Source organism: Carassius gibelio, chromosome A9, assembly GCF_023724105.1.
Source record: "Carassius gibelio isolate Cgi1373 ecotype wild population from Czech Republic chromosome A9, carGib1.2-hapl.c, whole genome shotgun sequence".
Classification (NCBI taxonomy): Eukaryota; Metazoa; Chordata; class Actinopteri; order Cypriniformes; family Cyprinidae; genus Carassius; species Carassius gibelio.
This window is the reverse complement of record NC_068379.1, coordinates 19,037,044-19,057,958: the sequence shown is the minus strand read 5'-3', so window position 1 is coordinate 19,057,958 and position 20,915 is coordinate 19,037,044. Positions and strand designations below refer to the sequence as shown.

The 20,915-nt window shown below is 37.1% G+C and overlaps 1 protein-coding gene across 3 annotated transcripts in view; it reads left to right on the top strand.

Moving 5' to 3' along the window:
- Positions 1 to 642: 642 nt before the first annotated feature.
- Positions 643 to 20,915, top strand: part of LOC128019855 (tyrosine-protein phosphatase non-receptor type 4) — a 44,386-nt gene continuing 24,113 nt past the window's right edge. Inside the window, exons 1-4 of one of the 3 annotated variants that reach the window (XM_052606151.1) lie at positions 643 to 1,115; positions 1,617 to 1,739; positions 11,719 to 11,873; positions 20,393 to 20,500. In XM_052606151.1, coding sequence (XP_052462111.1) covers positions 1,730 to 1,739; positions 11,719 to 11,873; positions 20,393 to 20,500 — 273 coding nt within the window. In that variant the 5' untranslated portion in view covers positions 643 to 1,115; positions 1,617 to 1,729. The remainder of the gene's footprint in view (positions 1,116 to 1,616; positions 1,740 to 11,718; positions 11,874 to 20,392; positions 20,501 to 20,915) is intronic. The other 2 variants (XM_052606152.1, XM_052606153.1) reach the window with 2 other exon arrangements.

Below are 20,915 nucleotides of genomic sequence, written 5' to 3'. Positions count from 1 at the left end.
CATTCTGTAATGACATTTCAAGTAGGTTTGGCTTTCTGTTTTCTCTCACGGCTCTCTGAACACTGTTTTACTGTAAGTTTTTTTTTTTTTTTTTTTTTTTCTCAAGCTTATAGCTCATTTCCAACTAAAATCATGCAGCATAATCTTTTGTCACATTGTAAGATTAAAATTCTGTTCACTCTGGAGTTTTAGGTACAGTTCATAATTTGAGAATTCCTACCTAACATATTTATTATTATTTTAAACACGGTACTGAGCCTTAACGAAACACAGCATGTTAAGATAGTCAACTAAATTAATAAATGGGACAAATATATAAACAAACTTTTAAGATCTCCAAGTTCTCAGTAAAACTCCAGTCATTCTGAGCATCAGCACAATTATGCCACAAGATGTCACCATTGTCCATATAATCTATAATCTAGCTGTCTTCAAGATTCAAGTATCTTTATTGGCATGGTAAAAAAGTATATTTGCTGTACATTGCCAATAAACACATAGTTTTCTTCATTGCTTGAACAGTTGGTGGGTTGTATGAGAGTACATCGTTGTGGTCCACACATATCAGATATCAAACCATGTTGTTTCTAATAGCAGTACTGAAAACAGTACTCTCTGTCTGTCTGTCTGTCTGTCTGTCAGTAAATGTCCCGCCTCTCCAGGTTGTGACTCCACCCCCGGCCGCTGGTGGCGCTGCGGAGAGATGTCTCGCTCTGTTACAATGTAACACTCAGCACTGCTGCTGCGTCTGTGGCTCCTCCAATGTAACAGCACCGTGAACAGAGACACAGCTTTAGAAGTGACCGGACCCGATGTGCCGACCTCCTGAGTGGGAAATGTGTTTTAATTCTCCTGCGAGATCCCTTCCACTGCCCTAGAAGTCCCGTTGACTGGACTGTAAAGTGTCTTCGCCCACTGGCTGTACAGGACTGGGCTTGTGTGGATTATTGGAAGCGGAGGCCCCGTTGAGTTGGATGTGTGTGCTGGGCTGGAGTGGGTCAGTCAGTATGAGGCTACCGCTGCCGCTCTGAGCGGGCTCTCTGCTCCCTGCCTTGGGACTCTTACGAAATAACATTTACTTATAAAACTGGAAACCCCTGGAGCAGTTTATGACGGTAAGAAGGGTGTTACTGTACTAAAATGCTGCCTGCTTTTTTGTGTACACAATCAATTTCAAGTTGTTTTCTGTATTATACTGTTATGTTTTAGAGAAGAGAATAGCTACATCCAGGGAACGCTTCTTTCGCATTTTATTCTTAAATGTTATAGCCTACCAGAAGATTCAGCTGTTCAAGCTGTTTTTCGTTCTCTAGGTTAAGGTCTTTACAGACAGATTGAATTTTGTTGGAGTTTGTGGTGAAATCAACCAACACAAAAGTGCTCTATTTAGTGATTAACATGATTATATATTCCTTTTGTGAGGATTATCTTAATTTAACCGTACATCATTTAGAGCCACTTTTGATCCCGTTGGTGAAAACATTTGTTGATTTGTGGGTTAGCGATGTGATTATGTGGTCACTCTATTTTTTTATCTATTTAGTTTATTTTTATCGGAGTTATTTTATGTGTTGTATTGGCAGTCTACATGTCAGTGACGTCATCGCCTTTGACAGGGTTTTTTCACGGTGAGACTAGACATGTGACTCCATCATTGCGACGTCATATTGACAGGTGAAAACCAGTTCTTCAGAATTCCTCCGTCATTCTGGCACGGGTGCATGGGTGGATGGATGTAGGTGTGTATGCTTGTGTTTATATATCTCTTACATAGAATAGACAGAGTTTGAGTTTTACATTTTTAGTCTTATGCTCACCAAGGCTGCGTTTATTTGATCGAAAAAAATATAGTAAACGTTGCGAAATATTATTGCAATTTTACATGGCTATTTTTTTATAACATATGACATATATTTTAATCTAAAGTAGTAGGCTATACTATATAATATAATATAATACTTAAATATTTTATAAAAATATAATATTTAATCATATACTTTGAACCTGTAACATATACCTCTGATAACAGCAAATTTTTAACAAAGATTTATTTCATTTTTTTAGTGTCACATGATCCTTCAGAAATAATTTTATTATGTTATTTTGGTGCACAAGAAATGTTTGTTAGTGTTATAATAATGATCAATTTTGAAAACAGCTGTGCTGCTTTGTTTTTTGTAACAACATGATTTATTCCAGGATTCTTTGAAAGTTCAAAAGAGCAGTATTTATTTGAAATAAATATTTTTTTAACATTGTAAATCTTTACTGTCACTTTTGATAAATTGAATGTGTCCTGTCTGAATAAAAAAAAAAATACTGACCCCATGTGAAATGGACGTATGTGTGAATGGTAAAAAAAAATATTATTATTAAATCTATTATTTTTCAGAGGTCTCCATTGTTGTTAGATTTTTTTTAGCGATTCACGTTCTTGGAGATCTTAGTGGATTTTCTGCAGGAGCAGTTTGGATGATTTCAGGGTGTCAGCTGTTAGAAGCGCGAGGGCTGCAGCAAGTGTTCTGGCCGGTGTTTCTATGCACCTGAGCCAAGGCCATGTAGAGCTGAATTGGGGAGCTTTGAAGAGGGGGTAACAGGAGGCAGGTGTTCAGACAGTTGGATCTGGCAGCACCTGGCCATCTCAGTATGAGAAACCACATTGCCTGACCGAGTACATTGCAGTGTAAGTTCTGACCTCCCAAGTACAACCCATGGCCAAGTTAAGCACCTAATTATGAGGATTTTTCACAGGATCTTAGCACCATATACTCTGTCAGACTGATATATATTATCATTTTAAGCTGAAGGGTCCTTTCCACAGTTTTCCTATTGTAATAATTGCTTGCTTCCACCTGGGAGTAGCCTGTGTGGTGTTAATGCATTTAAAGTAATATGTAGTATTATTTTTATATATATATATATATATATATATATATATATATTTTTTTTTTCAAGAAGGAATTTTCATCAATGAACTATTTTGCTTGAAATGACAAAACTGTTCAGTTCACTGGTAGTTGCTCAACTCACCAATTCTCATTGATAACAAATCACTACTTAATAGTTGTGCTTTTACAATTTGGTACTTTGAACTATTTGATTGTATTGTTAAATCAGAAATGTAAAACTTCCATCCACAGTGTAGACAAACACTACCATTCAAAAGTTGATTGGTAAGATTTTATAATGCTTTTAAAATAAGTCATCAAGCTCACCAAGGCTTTGTTTACTTGATTAAAAATACAGTAAAACAGTCATATTGTTAAGTATTATTACAATAAATGTCTAAGTTTCTTTAACTCTCTCTCTCTCTCTCTCTCTCTCTCTCTCTCTCTCTCTCTCTCTCTATATATATATATATATATATATATATATATATATGTAAACTATAATCTACAATGAAATGACAGTGTACTTTCCAAGAGGACACAAGGTAGAGCAGAGCTGTCCGATTTAGCTAATGATCTCTTTGTGGAAATGATTATCTGGTTTGGTATACTTCGTTACTTAGCGCAAACCTTAAGAGAGATTACCGAGAGCTTTGAATGGACCAATGTTTATAGCACCTCAGTGTATACTAGTGGCCAGAGTGACTGAAGCTATTTAATATGAAAGCTTTTGTTACTGCAGCGCAGAAACACTCATTGTGTTTAACTGGACATTCAGGTATTATGATTAGTTTGTCTAGGAACTTCACCTTCTAATGCCAGGTCAAATAACATCAAGCATGTTCAGTACTCTGAGTCATTAAGAGATTGAGCGTATGAGCTCATTTTGACAGGTTTTCTCTGCTTGTTCTTTCCAATAAAAACGTGCCGTCTGAGAAGGTGAGAGATGGATGACTGACCTCAGTGTCATGAATGGAGGGTGTTCTGTCAGCACTGTTGCGGTGACTGCTCATGTGGCTCGCCGGCCGCACATCAAATATGTTTCAGCAGTTATGACAGAAAGTACATCACAGCAGTGTGTACTGTACAGTCCATCTGTTGCAGACTCCAAGGTGTTTTCGAAGCATCCCGGTGCTTTTTATTATAAGCGTTGTTTTTTTTTTTTTTTGTGAGGGAGGATTCATTAAACAATTTCTGTTTCTGGTTCTGTTTAAAGCATTTTCTTTCAGGTCCACATCTGAGATTTAGTTAATTCTAAAGCTCAGTGACACTTTCTGTTGTCACCAAAAACGAGGTCTGCCCTGAGGAAATAAGAGCGTCACATTTTTGTGGCAAGCGCTCCAAAATGAAAGGGAATAGCTATGGCAAGCTTCTTTTTACACAGAGATTTGTATCAGTCTGGAAATTCTTTTGATTCTTAGACTACTGTTTAAAGGTTTGGGGTAGGCAAGACTTTTTATTTTTAGGAAATCAAAATAAATGTATAAAGCTAAATGGCACTAAAGCTATTTGTAATGTTACAAATTGTTCTATTAAGCTTATCAAAGAATAAAACATTGATCATATTAAAAATGTTTCTTGAGCGCCACATCAGTATATCAGAATGATTTCTGAAGGATCATGCAACACTGAAGACTGGTCTAATGATCCTGAAAATTCAGCGTCTCCATTACAGGAAGAAATTACATTTGAAATAAATGTTTTACTGTAGTTTTGAATCAAATAAATGCAGCCTTGGTGAAAATAAGAAACTTCTGTTCAAAAACCTTAAAAAGTCTTACCAACCCCACACTTGTGAAAGGTAGTATAGCTGACCCTTTGCAAAGACCTGCCCTATTCATTACTGTTGCTATATCCATCAAGCCATGTTGCTCTCACGCCTCATATCATGTTCAACGCAGTGAAAAATATATTGCGGAACAAAGAGGAAACTGACAACGGGTCGACAGACAAGACAGAGCAGGTCATTTTTTTGTATGAAGCAAAGTCTCAGCTTTTTGTGTTATTGTGTAAGAAATACAAACAGTTAATGTCATTTTGTGGCTTTTTAATGTGTCTGTAGCGCAAGCGGCATGTGAACCGATCATCTCTTTCTCTTAGGGTTAGGGTTATGGAAATTAGCAGGAAATAAACATGAATGAACATCAGAAGGTATCCTGTTTCAACTGTGGAAAAATGCCAGTACACAACATTTTATAAGTTCAAGTCCATGGACGTTAATCTACTCTCCTGTCTGGATTGTTTGTCGGACAAAATGGCAAATTCAGCATTATAATCGATTATGATTATAAGTATTAGTGTGGCTAGAATGTCCCTTCTGCCCTAGAAGACTTGATTGAGATGGGTGTGTGTTAAAACTTCAGACTTGTGACACATCTCAAATGACAATGACAATGTTTCAAGCGTTAATGAGTAAAGTTCTTGTGTTTTAACGGAAAGGGGAAGAGCCATTTGAAAAAATTCCACCGCACGTAGTGTGTCTCTATGAGTACATCTGTATTAGCCTTTTAATTAAACATCCTGTTCCCTGTGACTGGACAACTTGTGCATGAAAGATTTTCACAAGACATTTAAAGAGGATGCTCTTGATTTGTTTACTTGTGCACTTATATATATTTTATTTAAACACTATTTATCATTATTATTCAGTCTTTTTCTCAAAATCATGCCTGTGTGTGTGTGTATATATTATTAAAAAGATTATATCTGCTAAAATATCTGTCCATGATTCTCTTAATCTTGAATCCAGATTTTTGCTTCTTAATATTTCAAAAGTATCGTTTCAGAATCAAAAATAGATGGCGTGAGTGGAAGCTAATTTTAACTAAAGAGCTGTGAATTTAAATCATGAAATTGCTTTTTGGGGTTTTTACTGCTTGTTCATTTGAATATAGGAAACTGGTTTCTGATGCTATTAGGCACACTGCGTCTCATAGCAATGTGACAACGGTCACATGTTGCTGTGATTAGCAGAACTACTTTTCTTTTGCCATTGAACTTGATTCTTTCTTTCTACTTAGGAAAACCCCTTTCTAGTTCAAGGTTTAAAATCTTAAGAAACAACTCTGCAATTCAGAGTAAACCTGTTTTGGTGGGTTTATTTCACTGGTTCTTAGCTTAACATTTCAAATTTTTCCAATGTTGCTGCATGGGGATACACAAACAAACAGAGCCCACAGTGTTTACGCATTGGCAAGAAAATCAACCTACTAATGGCTTTACTTGTAACTGTCTCTGCATATTAAACTTGGATATGGAAAAAAATGCACATTTTACCTTTAACTTCCCTGGACAGGCACTGCATTCTTGGCCACATCAGCTGAGATTAGATTGTGTTCAGTGGGATATGAGACTTGAATGAAAATAGAGAAATTAACATTTTATTACCATGGTATTCTTGTAAAACATTCAAATATGGTGGGAAATTCTGAAGTATTCTCAGTACAAATAAATCAATAAATGATTAATTTAAGACATTAGTCGTTTTCATATTATGGTCGATAACCAATAAATGGATGATGTTAAATTTAAAATAATAAACTACTTTTAAATAGTGATATTTTAAGCCAGTAGTTTTAAAAGCTTTTGAATTTCAACAATGATTTTAACTATCACAACAATTATAATGTACAGTATGAAAAATGGATATTCATTTTGAGCTTTTGCTAAAGACAACACTTGTTATTAATAGTATTATTAATTAAATTAAAGTTGTTAAAGACTACCTTTTATATGAGCATTGGAAAAGGTAATTCAAATGTAATGCCTGAATAAATATTCAATTTCAACTGATATCAAGAAATAATAATAATAATAATAATAATAAAATCAATTATATTTGCTGATATGGTACCAATATATTGTGCATCCATAATAATGGCGGGATAGACTATTGTTCCATGGAACTGCTATTTGACACTTTTTTTTTTTTGTAAGGGTGATTTTAACCAACAACCCCATAACAGATTCATAATATCTGTATATAATCGCTGAATTTTTCATTGTTGTCCTGAAATTGGCGAAGCAGTTCTTATAGAATCTAAACTAAAAGTCTTAATACATAAAGTGCTTTCCCTTAAAATTCCCTACTGTCCAAGCTGTTTTTCGTTACCCCCATCCTTATTCAAACTGTTTTTGAAGCAGAGCGGTTGGAAAAATGACTCTTTTTCCTTTTTTACTTCCTCCAGTCGTTGGATTTGTGGTTGCTGTGCCAAATGTAGCTAGAGGCTGCAAAAATGTCAAGCTCTTTCAGAGACTGACTGGATCGTGCTTGTAAGATCTGATTACACGCTCCTGTGGACCTAGTTTGAAAGTGTGTGTACTCACCTGAGTCAGGAGGTACGCCCACTTCCCCTCCCTGCATGCCAGAGAACACACTCGCAGCACATTGCACTGTTTATCTGGGCTGCCATTGGCTGCTCACTGTAGAGAAAATTTCTGTGTTTGTTCTCCCAAAATGGGAACACGAAACACGCAAGGCAAATTAACCAAATGCTTTATTCTTTATTAGTATATGTAGGCTATTCCAAGCTTGCAGTATTTTCCCTCTCTGTCTTTTTGAACTTCTGTGTTGTATGTCTGCGGTATTATGCTGCATTGTTGCAAATGTCTTTTGGAGAGTATTTGTGTTTGCAATGCTCAGCAGTGTTACTGTAACCTTAAACCTCTCTAACTTTAGACTGAGGGAGTCCTTTTGCTAGCAGCAATTCTGAATGATGTCTGTGCATAATTGTGGTCATCCTCCTGCTGTTTCAGTTCTGGTCGGAGGTTGACTTGTTGACTGATCTAGATGTGCTGGTCCCGTTTCAACACTTTTTAATATAAAAGTAACAATTTCTGGATCCACATACACAAGGCAATGTATAATTCAGCCACTTTACAAGGGCCATTAGATGTTTGAAGGGCCTTTAGACTGATTTAGATAAGTGAAAGTGACGTACAGCCAAGTATGGTGACCCATACTTAGAATTCGTGCTCTGCATTTAACCCATTCAAAGTGCACACACACACACACTCGGAGCAGTGGGCAGCCATTTATGCTGCAGCACCTGTGGAGCAGTTTGGGGTTCAGTGCCTTGCTCAAGGGCACTTAAGTCGTGATATTTCCAGCCCGAGATTCGAACCCACAACCCTAGGATTAGGAGTCAAACTCTCTAACCACTAGGCCACGACTTCCCACCATATTGTGAGAAAGCTGACACTAAGGTCCAACTAGCATACAATAGTAAGAGCAATGAAAAATATATATAATTTTATTACAGTATCTATTTATCTTTGTTAACATGAATAAAAATACAATTGTTGATTTGTTAGTTCACGTTAGCTTGGTCCATTAAAACTTTACAATAAAGCTCACATTAATTAATGCTTCAACTAACATTAACTAACAATTATTACAGCATTTATACTTAGTTAACTTTAGTTAGCAAACATTCAACTGTTCACAGTTGTAGGTGTAATAAATAATATTACCAGATGCAGCTTTTGATTTTAGTAATGTATTAGTAGCCTACATTTCAAAAGTAACTTTAACTTAGATTAATAAATGCTTTAGAACAGTGGTTCTCAAGTCGAGTCCTCATGTACCGCTGCTGTGTATATTCTGTATGTATCTCTTATCACTTCAGAAATTAGTTCTATTCGACTGCAAGCGCCCTGCAAAGTGGACATCATCATAGGATATTCCGTCATGATTCCAGTTTGAAGGGAGCATATACTGTATGTTCCATTCAGGGTACATTAAAATGTCTGTGAATGAAAGTGAAGTACACTTCAACAGATGTTCCATGCTCAGGGAGTAGGGAACAATGAACACAGTGTAGGGAGGGACCATATCAGTCGGAAAACAGTCCATGCATGGAGCTCTTTTCTAATGAGCTGGTTATCTGGTTAATGATCTTATTAACATTAAGGTTATTGACTGCTTTTAGGGCTTAAATTGATTAGTCGACACTGTTGACCGTGTTGACTGCGTAGTGCATGCAGCATCTGCTGTTGGGCGTCCCTCGTCTGGGGACATATAATGAATACAGAACATTTCACTTGAGGTAGCCGCCTTCTTAGCTGTAGTCTCCATTACTAAAGCCTCTTCTACCGTCTCCAGCCCAGGGGAGGCATTCTCTCTAATCAAGTGAGGGAGATTTGTTTACAGGATATTGATTGCTATGGTAGTCATCCTTTCTTTCAAGTAGCTCTCTGTGATCCTGATATATCATCTTGGTGGAAATATGCAGGGTCCATGTGTCCAGAAACTCATATCGTGATGAGAGCGGACAAGTCCTTTATAAACCTGCTACTGTAAGCAGTGCATAACTCGCTGCAATGTGCAGCTTTAATCAAAAACGTGTTTCTCTTTCAATGTCTAGTCTTGGTCTCAGGGGAAGCAAGAAGCTTGTTATTGTACAGTAGTCTAGTTTAGACACATCTTGCTATTTTATACCTGAGAACACACACACAACATTCTGGTATAAGCTGCTAATAGATGTGAATGTGACAGTGATTTCACCTGTTTTTTTTTTTTTTTTTTTTTTTTTTTTTATTGATTAGCATTTTCTGTTTGTTTCATGCTTACTGTAAGCATAATAATTGTATAATTGTGTTGTAACAATATTATAGAATGATTTAGTGAAATCAGCTAATCTTATATGAGGTAAACATAAACTACCTTACTTGGGTCTTTATGATTGGTTCTATGATAATAGTGTGGATTATGAATATTTTTAAGTTACATAACTGTCCCCTCTTGGAAGGTTATCAATAAACGTTTGCATGAAATGCAACACTAATGTTAAGTTGGAGTCAATATGATTTTTTCAGCAGCCATTACTTAAGTCTTCAGTGTCACATGATTTGTGTCTTTAATAAACATTTCTTCCATCTTTATTTAATAAAATTATACACTTCTTTCTTCGTATAAAGTATATAACTGTATGTAACTGACACTAAACTTTTGAACAGTAGAACAATGTATAATACCTTACTTTGCATTAGGGTTGAAAATTGAATGTGCGGATCTAAGGATGATCTTGAAACAATTTCATATCAAAAATGTGAACTATTACGTTCTTCTGTGACCTGGATTGAAAGCAATGAAATATAACCAATCATAGTATAACAAATAATTAGCACGTAAAGTTTGAAGTATTAGTGTATTCTTATCCTCCTGAGTCAAGACTCTGTCTGTTTGCATGTCAGAAACTTGCACTGGTGAAGCCAAATGAGGTTTACAGCATATGAAGGTTTTCACATTTATATGCTGTAATTTGGAATTGAAATGCTTGTTCTGTGGAGCTGTGAGTTATGTTGAATGTAATGGAAGCCTATTCATGCACGCTCATGTGATTAGGTGACGTCCCCCGAGGGAATGGACATAGAAAGGTTAGCTTGCGTTGCGTAGGAGGATCGAGCTACACTGAGGACACCTGGGGTTTGTAGATGCTTGCTGACCTTTGCGCTCAGTTTGTATGCTTTGAATCCATTATAGCTGATGTTTTTGGGATAGACCATAGTAAACCATTAAAGGTGCCATTTGCCTTTTTGTTTACACTATTTTGAGTCCCTCAGCTGCTGGTTCAGTGTTATGATACAACAAGAACACTGAACTAGCGTCTGTCCCGCGTTTGTAAGCTGTTTACTCTTTTGTATTTTATACTCTCCTATTTCTTTATCATTGGCTTCCATCAGTGCACATTCAAACATCTTCATTGAAATGCCAGCGAGCCCTGAGATTCTTAAATCATTAATAAACCTGTGAACAACAGAATCATATATTGCTTATGTCTGCAAAGGGCCAGCTGAGAGACCTTCTGATCAGTAAGGTGACTTCAGACGTTTTTCATTACAACTGCGTGCAAGACTCGTGCAAGGTGCAGTCATACTTGATGGTCTGTTATGCTGGAACGTAAACCTCCTCAGACAGTTGACTGTCTAGTATTTTAGAAATGATGACAGGTCATCTGTTGTTAGTTCATAAGCATTCATTTTATGCAGACATACAACACAGTTTTTAAACAAAATGCTTTTTAAAACAGGCAAAACTTGGCATCGAGTTTTGATTTTATTATTTACTATGCTTATATCTTGCATATGCATTAGTATAGTGTTTGTCATTGTTTGTCCACATAAAACCTTGCAGCTTGAATGCCCAGAAATCCCTGTGAGGAACTTTAAAGGTCAGAGATCTTTCACTCTGACCTTTGCATGACTGTAGATCTATGAATGAACATGAGAGGAGTTCAGAAGTCTCTGATGCTTGTGCCTTGTGGACAAATCAGAATGCTGCAGTGAAAGAGCTTACACATGGTTGATCTTACACACACAAACTGCTCTGCTATGTTCACCAACAGATCTCCCAAGATTAGACATGAGAAGTGTGTGTGTGTGCGTGTGTGTGTGTGTGGGGGGGGGGTGTTCAGGCCTTTTAAACTTTAAGATGAACCTAGATCAACAATTGAAACTGTCTTCCGAGTTGTTTTTTTATAGTATCACTATCAAGTGTATTGCTGTGCATAAGTAACTCTTCTCTGAGTCCATCCTTTTGTGCTCTGTTTGCTGCGAGATATATATTTAGGCACAATGTAGGCTGTACATAAAAATAACAAAAAAAAATATTTTGTTTGTCCTGTGTGCATGTAAGTTGGAGTCTGAATCAGCCTTGAAACGCTGTGATCCAGTTCAACCGGTGCTATCAAAATTGGCTTTGCTGCAATTAAATATTTATAATAATTATTATTCATGTTTTAAATGAATTTCTGACCTGACCTGACCTGACCTGTTATATCAGGTTGGAATCATAATATAGGAAGCTTAGGTAAATATCTTTGTGTTACAGACTCTGGTTGGACCGTAATGACCGCACGCTTCCGGTTGCCTGCAGGCAGATCCTACAATGTCCGGGCGACGGAGCTGGCACGCGACAGGCAGCGCACCGAGGTGGTCTGCAACATTCTTCTTTTGGACAACACTATCCAGCCCTTTAAAGTCAATGTAAGTACACCTTTAAATGTATTGTGCATAATTCAATATTCTAATCATCATTTATACATTTTCACATCAGATTATTAAAAGTTTAACAAAAATGTTTGGGGTCCTATGAAATGTTTTATTTGTTCTCACCATATTTATTTTGTTACTAAATGCTGTGTTTTATCATGTCTAATTATTTGAATGCATAAAACAACTTAATTTATTCCTATTTCTTTTCTTAAAGTAGCCTTAAGAATTTTTTTTCCTCAGAAATTCTGTGTTGTGTATTTCGAATTTTCTGGTTATCAAATAAAGTCATAAAACATTAATTTGATTTATCTTTTAATTATGGAATATTAAGCAAACTTTCTTTTTTGGGAAACAAAGGGGATTTACTACCATGAATACGTTTTACAGTTCTGTGTATGTGATATGAGGCTAGTTTTACTCAATCGAATGGTCAGATGCTTATGAAGTGACTCTCACAGCAGTTCTGGAGATGTTGTTTATGTGTTAACATTCTCATTTAGTAGGATAGCAGACGCTGAAATCACTGTGTGAGCATCACGTGCACTTCAGTATGTGTGTAGTAAATATATGTGCGTCTGCACCATTCATTAACAGACACGCAGAACATGCAGGATTCATATTGTTATTGACTTTTGCTGCTTAATCTTTACAGATACTAGTCCATATCACGATTTGATTTAAGTATAATGACCTACTTTTGATTAATACATAAAAAATGTGACAAATTACATGACATTCCACGTTAAACTGTGAATTCTGTTTTTATGACTGGATTCCATGATTCTGTCCATATCTTCTGCATAGCGGAAATCATAGGGCCCTAAGCATGTTGCTTTATGGTTGGTAGTGTGTTCTAGGTGTGTTCTGGGTATTTTAAGGGTTAGTTTACCCGAAAATGAAAATTACCCCATAATTTACTCACCCGCCAGCCATCCTAAGCCCCTTTCACACTGCACGTCGGACCCGGCATATTGCCGGAACATTGCCGGGTCGCTTTCTGTGTAAAAGCAACCACGTCCCGGGATTGATTCCTGCATTGAACCCGGGTCGGGGACCTTGTAACATTGCCGGGTTCAACCCGGGATGAGCGCTGTGTGAACAAAAGCCAGATCTAATGCCGTGTCGAAGTGATGACGCCCGTTATCGCACGACTCTTTTATCGGCTGTTTTGAAGGAAGATCAACGTTCGTGACGAAAAAATATGTGCAAACTGTAATGAAGCAGAGATCAGTTAGTTCCTCACTTTCCGCGCTGATGCCGAAATCGTTTGCTTCAGTGAAAGTTAACGTGCCTAACGTTTTCGACTCGTACATTACACGTCACGTCCTGATGTCACGTTACGGGACCTTTACGGGTTGTGTGTGAAAGCACGCACATATCCCGGGTAATCACTGGCAGTGTGAAAGTGCAAAATCTAGCGACCCAGGAACAATTGCCGGAACACTTTACTAGATGTATATGATTTTCTTTTTTCAGATGAATCCAACTGGAATTTTATGAAAAAAAAAAAAAATGTACTGGCTCTTCCAAGCTTTATAATGGCAGTGAATAGTGGCTGAGATTTCGAACCAAAATAAAGTACATCCATCTGTCGTAAAAAGGTTCTGGGATGTTTATAAAGACCTTCAGAAAGAATGTGTTTGCGTGAGGAAAATATCCATATTTAAGACTTTATAAACAATAACTAGCTTCCGCTAACTGTCGTATGCACGTTCACGAGAAAGTGACATTCCAGCAGATGATGTAGGGATGTAGGCATTGCCTACTTGAGGATGAGTAAATTTTGGGTGAGGAGGGTAATTTTTATTTTTGGGTGAACTATCCCTTTACTGGAACATGTCTAAATGCTTACTGGTAGTGTTCGGGGTGGAGCCCATGCACATCCAAATCTCAATGATTTTTTGGTTAGTCAGTTGTGTATTTTCACAAATTTCATCATCCCTCAAACAAGTGTGATTACTTCTAAAAGTTTTTACTTATCCCTCTGATCAACCGTCTGTGAGGTATTGAGGTAATTTGAGATATGATTCATGTCTGTAATATGGTGTAAGACCAGTTACGCACTGATGTTTAGTACATGTTTTTGTTTGTCCAAATCCCTGTTCCTATGTATTAGCAATAATAATATTGATGCTTGCTTTAGCAAACACTACTCTCCAGTCTGTCCTTAGGAAACACCAGTAATAATGTTAATGTCACTTATTATACTATCTTTAAAATGTTTGGGGTCAGTATTTAAAAAAACTTAATAATAATAATAATAATAATAATAATAATAATAATAATACATTTATTCAGCAAGGGCACATTAAATATATCATAGGTGACAGTGAAGACTTTGATATTTCTAAAAAGCATTTTATTCAAATAAAAGCAGTTTTTTTATTATTTGTCTGAACCTTCTATTCATCGAAGAATCCTGAAAAATGTATAGCTGTTTCTACGAAAATATTAAGCAGCACAACACTGATAATAATAATAATAGATGTTTCTTGAAATTATGGAATAATTTCTGAAGAATCATAAGTCAATGAAGATAAAATGGCTGTTAAATTTAACTTTGCCATTGCATGAATAAATTACATTGTAAGCTATATTAAAATGGTTTTAAATGGTAATATTTTACAGGTGTATTTATTTTTGATCTGTTAAGTATTTTACACTGTTTGTTAACTCCATTGGAAACGCAAACGGAGCCGTGCTGAGCCATACCATTGTGATTTGTAAATAGATTCCATAGTTTTGCAAACAGACAGAGCAAAAGAGAGAGAGATTGACTGAGCATCAGGGGCGTAAATTGTGGGGGGGATTGGTCTCTGACCTTTGCTCTGTCTGTTTACAAACCTACGGAATCTATTAACAACACTAACCATACCCCCACACCCTGACAGACAGCTTTATAAACCAATCATAAAGACCTTTTTCCACACCCCTACCTTTCACCACACCCATTGTTCCACCCTGCAGTTATCACTAGTTAAAAATGAGCATCCCTATTAAAATACATACTACTAAAATATCAACAACAGTGTTTTTCCAGTCAGATTTTGCACTTACTATCATATATTGATTAATTTATTCACCGCGACAGCCCTAATGAAAATCTCATGATCTCAGTCATTTATGCCTGCCATGTGCCAAAGGTTAATGCTTAGGTTCAGGGATTTGAACCAACCCCTAATATAATGCTACTTCACACAGCCCAACTGATAAGGAAATCAAGATCAAAGTGACAGAATCTATGAGAACATAGACACGCACATTAAGGGAGACGCTACAACAATGCAATCTAGCAGTCTACTATTTACAAACTTCCAGCTTCTTCTCTGCTTTCCAGACGTAACATGCACCTCTTCAAACACACATTTGAGACATATTTATGCCAGCCCCTCCGCAACATCAACTTTTTTAACAGCGATAACAGCCTTCCTGTTTTGTTTAACACCTCGCCCCCTCTTGATTATTTACCTCTGATCCTCCCTCTCTCCTTCCGTTAGACCTTGTGCTTCCGTTCCATGTGTGCCCTATACTCATCAAGGGTCTGGTGTGCTGCCAGACTATCTAGGTCACCGAGAGGTCTGGCACAAAAATGTATGAGACCAGAGAGCAAGTGCATACATTTGATCAATGGGGCCATTACATGAGGACTGGCTTTCCTGGAAATGTTAGTTACGAATCAGAGAGCAGCATGACAGACAAATTCGAAGTAAGAATGCCTTGATTCATCGAACAGACCAGCAGCTGTTTAAAGTCAGTCATGTGATGTTTATAGGTTTATTGCTTGCTCCAATTCAACATGGGAAACACTTCCTGACACACAGGAAATCCTTGGGCAATGTGACTGATGGGAAAGGTAATATCCACTGAGGAAAACCTGAGCAACCTTCTGTAACCTGAGCAACCTGTAATTCAATGTTGGCATAAGCCCTTATTTCAAGCCAGGACATAACAGTTTTCTGTAAGGACCAATTTACACAACACTTTGCAAAACACTGAGGACAAGGATGAGCAAATACATGGGTATTGCAATCAGACCAGCAAGTGAAAGAGATGGGGATTTGTGCCTTTGCTTGTCGCGTGTGTGGGGTGTGTCATGGCACCTTTATATTGCAGGTGCAAGTATGAACATGAATCTCCGGAACCCTCAGGGTCACTTTTCATTCTGCAGGAATGTCAAGCATGCATCCCTTCTATAAGCAGAATTACACCACTATCCTCTAGCTGGAACATGAGCGCTATGTAGATGATGATGACCATTATGCATAGCTATTTTCAAACAAATAGGCAAATGATTTGGGGTTGATAGAGAAAAGGTAAGGGAAAGACTTTAAGTACCGCTTTAGAGTGGGCGGGATGTCGTTATAGTTGCGCCGCCTCTACTGCCGTGATCTCTTGAAAAACATTTTCATTCCATGTTTGAAAAATGTGTGCTTGTTTGTAACTTTTGCATTTGTTTAGAAAAAGTTGCGTTTGATCCTCTGGCTGTGCTGATTTAATCTAGCGGGTCTATGTCTTGTGTCGCAAGTTCGGTGACTCGGGTAGTGGCGATTCTTTCCGGCAAATCCGTGATCAGAAGGGTTTACACATCATATTTTGGTAACGGTACGGCCTGCTGGGAACCTCAGCTGAGGTGGTACTAAAAAAGTGCCAGGTACTATGGGAAACCCCCCAAAGAGCAAGGTGTGCGGTACCATGCAGTGGAAAAGCACCAATAGTCTTAATGACGTAAAAAGACCCTGTAGATGTAAAACTATCACTCTTCACTCTTTGTATGATGATTAACTTATTGAACATTCAATATAATTGCATTTGTGAGGGCATAGCCTCGTTAAAAAAAGAAAAAAAGTGAGCATCACGGTTATGACGGTTGTTTGTTATACTCTGTGATAAGTCTTGCACTGCCAGACCTTCATGGAAGAAGTTCTGAGAACCATGGCCATTTCTCAATACCAAGAATGTAAAGTTCGTACTTGTGTCCTTTTAGTTTGGACTTGGAAATCAAGACCACTTATTGGCCTATAATTGACAATGTTTAGTCCAGTGCAACTTTATTCAAATGAGAAGCAACACCAGGGTTTAAAATAGGTGTATTTGCCCAGTCAGACCAGTCGTTTAGATTTGCACTCTCTCCCATTGGCCCAGTATTAACAGGCCATCCTTTGCTCTGGAGACATTTAACATGCTTAGGTGGCCTTAGTGGCATGAGCTTAGAAGCAAATTTGTTTCAGAATTTTTATGAAAAAATATATTACATTTTTCTTTCTAAACATGTTACTGATGAATCTTGCACAAGAACCCCTGAAACGTGTATTAAGAGAGCAAATAATATGCTTTCATGCTGGTTATGATTGTGGCCTAATTGTCCATATACTTTGTTGGCCTCCTGTGTAGTAGAAGTCTTTGCATGGTATCAGAACAGATATCATAACTAGACTGTGTTAGCTGCCTGATTCTTTGCCGTGTGTAGTCTTCAAAACACTCACAGTCTTCGTGCAGACCTTCAATCGCTGAACAAGCTGCAGCACGCCTGCTTGCATTTCTGTCATACTGAACTCCTCCTGCTTTAAATGTAAATTCACCATATCAAAATACATGTTATTGCCTCTTATTGTGAACAATTAATCTGTGCATGTATCAGTTTTTTTTTTTTTTTTTTTACATTTGACATTAACATATCAAAACTTGATCTTCTGGTAGAACAACAGTCTTCTCTCTGATGACATATGCTGGACTTATCCAATCATTTATTCTGTTTATTTATTTTTTTAATCAACTGCAAGCTAGTATTCAGCAATTCTGCCTCCATCCAGTGAACCACTGAATGATAGATCTAGGGCTGAAACGATTCTTTGAGTAACTCGATTACAAAAAATGGAGGAATCTGCCTCGAAGCCTCTTTTAATTTATTTTAAATCTGGAGCAGAAGCGCGACTTCCTTTATCACACAAACTGAAGCGCGTGTGACGTTCCGGTGATTTCAGCATCTGCTGTGTCACTAAATAAGGACGTGAACACATGAACAACATCTCCAGAACTGCTCTGACAGTCACTTCATGAGCATCTGACCGTTTGATTTAAGTAAAACTAGCGTCACATCACATACACAGAACTGTAAAGGTACATCAACCTGTCAAAATAAAAGTCCAGTGTCCTAACATTTTATCCTACCCGTCAGATTTTCCCACCCGGGTTTACTGCGCATGCGCACCTCAATATCGCGTCAATATAATTAAGCAAAAACACATCCGTTTACTCGATTAATCGATGGAATTTTTGGTAGAATACTCGATTACTAAAATATTCGATAGCTACAGCCCTAGATAGAACCACTCAAGTCTCAGCCTACATTATTTTTTATTTTTTGACAATCTGATGTATGCCACAATATGGAAGAAAAGAGCTGTCACTATTTCTGTTTCATTATGACGTTCATGTACATAACACACATTCATTAGAAATGCCACCGTGGAATCCCACTTCCAGTTTTCACTGTTTGTTCAGTAGACTTCTGTTGGAAATGCACACTTAAGCCACGAGGTATGAGACCGCAGCAAATCTCCTCTCAGACACTTTAATTAGTGTGTAAATCTTCACAAAAGTGCAGAGGGCAGGGGAAGGAAAAACAAGGGCCCAAAAGTCCCGGAACTTTGTTCATATCTACATCCTAAAAAAACATTTAGAAGAATCAAAGCCTATATAAACACTTCCTGTTTTGTATATACACCTAACATTTTGCCACAATGCACCTTTTATACATTGTTTTCTTTGCTGATGCCATTGTCAGTGGTGCCTATACGTATGATTGTCACCCAAGGAGAAAATAAGTTACAGGTTTTGCCTACAGGTTTTTAACTGTAACTTTTTGGACATATTTGTTGTTGGTAATGGCTCTTATGCTGGAATATAAAACAAATCACACATGTGTGAACTTGCACATTATTGATATACACTGCCATTCAAAAGTCTGGGGTCAGTAAGATTTTTAATGTATTTTTAATAAGTTCCCCATGCTCATCAACTCTGTATTTATTTCATCAAACATACAGAAAAAAAAAATAATATTATGAAATATTATTACAATTTAAAATAACAGTTTTCTATTTTAATATACTTTAAAATATAATTTATTACTTTGATGCAAAGCTGAATTTTCATTTGTGCTGCCTAAAAAAAAAATGGTAGTGTATGGTATTAACATGAATAGGGTCCTGAAAGGGATTTATACATGTCAAAACATTTCTGGGTTTTGGCATTGTTTTCCTACTGACATACTCTCTACAGTCCCCAAATATTATATGTACGTGTATTTGCATTGCTTATGCCTTTTCTCTGTAGATCCCAACTTCTTGTACACCACAATTGGTTGATTTTGACAATGCCGGCATGCTATTGTTCCAAACTATTTTCAGTCATTACCTTAAGCAAGTATTCAGCAAATACAATAGGAAAACAAAGCCAAACCAAGCCTGTGCTTTTTACTCAATGTAAAAATCCAGACAAATCTAAATTTAGAAATCCAGCACATATCCGGGAAAAAGAGGATGTATAGTCACCCTAAACTAGACATAGTGTTACAAATAACATTAAAGCGCAAATTAGTTTGGAATGTTTCAATTTTATCTATAATTATGTATTTGTTTTTTTTCATGCGAAATTTCAATATGAATATATAAATTTATAAATATTTGCGCTCCATATTTTCTGTATTTCCTCACCCACATTGCAGCTCCGCAGACTGTCAGTTTTCATTTGACTGGCCTGTCATTCATTCTGCTAATGTGACTGTTGCCATATTTTGTTTATTGAGCTGCACAGCGTGTGTGTGTGGTTCGAACTGTCTGTCTGTGTTTCTCAGGAGGCATGGGTTCAGAAACTGCTGTCTTGGCATTACCAAGACCATTTAAAACTGTAAAACAGGAAATAAAAGCCCCAGCTCTGTTTTTAGGATGCTATAACGGATCTGACAGCCAATAAAACCGGCCTGTTATGTCTGACTATTTCTAACTACCAAAGTGGCCTGGCCTTTACTGGAGAGATGGGCATACTTCACGTTTTAGATTGCTGCCGATGCCATTCACTCAGCTGCAAAGATGTACGTGATTATTGAGACAAGAGCAACATTTAACAAGGCTTTGCTTTTAGTCTGCAGCCTGATATGGTTCATTTATAATGTTAAACCGTGCTCTAGGTTACCTTTTTTAAATTCTATTCTTCATTAACTGGACAACATTGCAATATGAAAGTGAAATATATGAGGATAGAAATATATTTTTGTATAATAGTATTGAGGTCATTATATTTCAATAGGAGATGATAGTATTTAACCGTTAAGTAATTCGAATTACATTTTCTAATATCCAAATATACCAAAATGATACAAATTGTAACAAAATATTAAAATACATTTTTAAACTTATCCTTTTGTTATATTTTTAAGACTTACATGCCTCTCTCTCTCTCTCTCTCTCTCTCTCTCTGTGTGTGTGTGTGTGTGTGTGCATGCTCTACAGAAGCACGATCAAGGACAGATCCTACTGGACGCTGTCTTTAAGCACCTGGAGCTGACCGAGAGAGACTATTTTGGGTTGCACCTGGCTGACGACGACTCTGATAGCCCGGTGAGTTCAAAGGTCGAGCTCAAAGATGTGCCGGAGCCGAGCCGGTCTGCCCTCAGGGATTCATGAAGGTTTGGTTTGGAGCATTTGAGGCTTGAGTCTGTGAATGGCCACTACTCCTGAAATAGGTTCACATTCAGTAATATAGGACACACAATTCTGTGAAACATCTCCCCCTTTTGGGTGGCCCAACTCAATATTCAATTTTAGCAGAATATTAGGATAATGATGAGACTGGATTCTTAATCTCTTGTGAGTTTGAGTTTCTTAATAGAAGAATGTGTTTTGTGTTGAGTAAATCGCATGTATTTAAGTCTTTAAACACAACAAAAACATTGGTGTATATTCTCCTGAAATCTTAAATTGAATGTTTTATCGATACTTAAAAAAAAAAAAAAATTCAGATGGAAGCAAACAC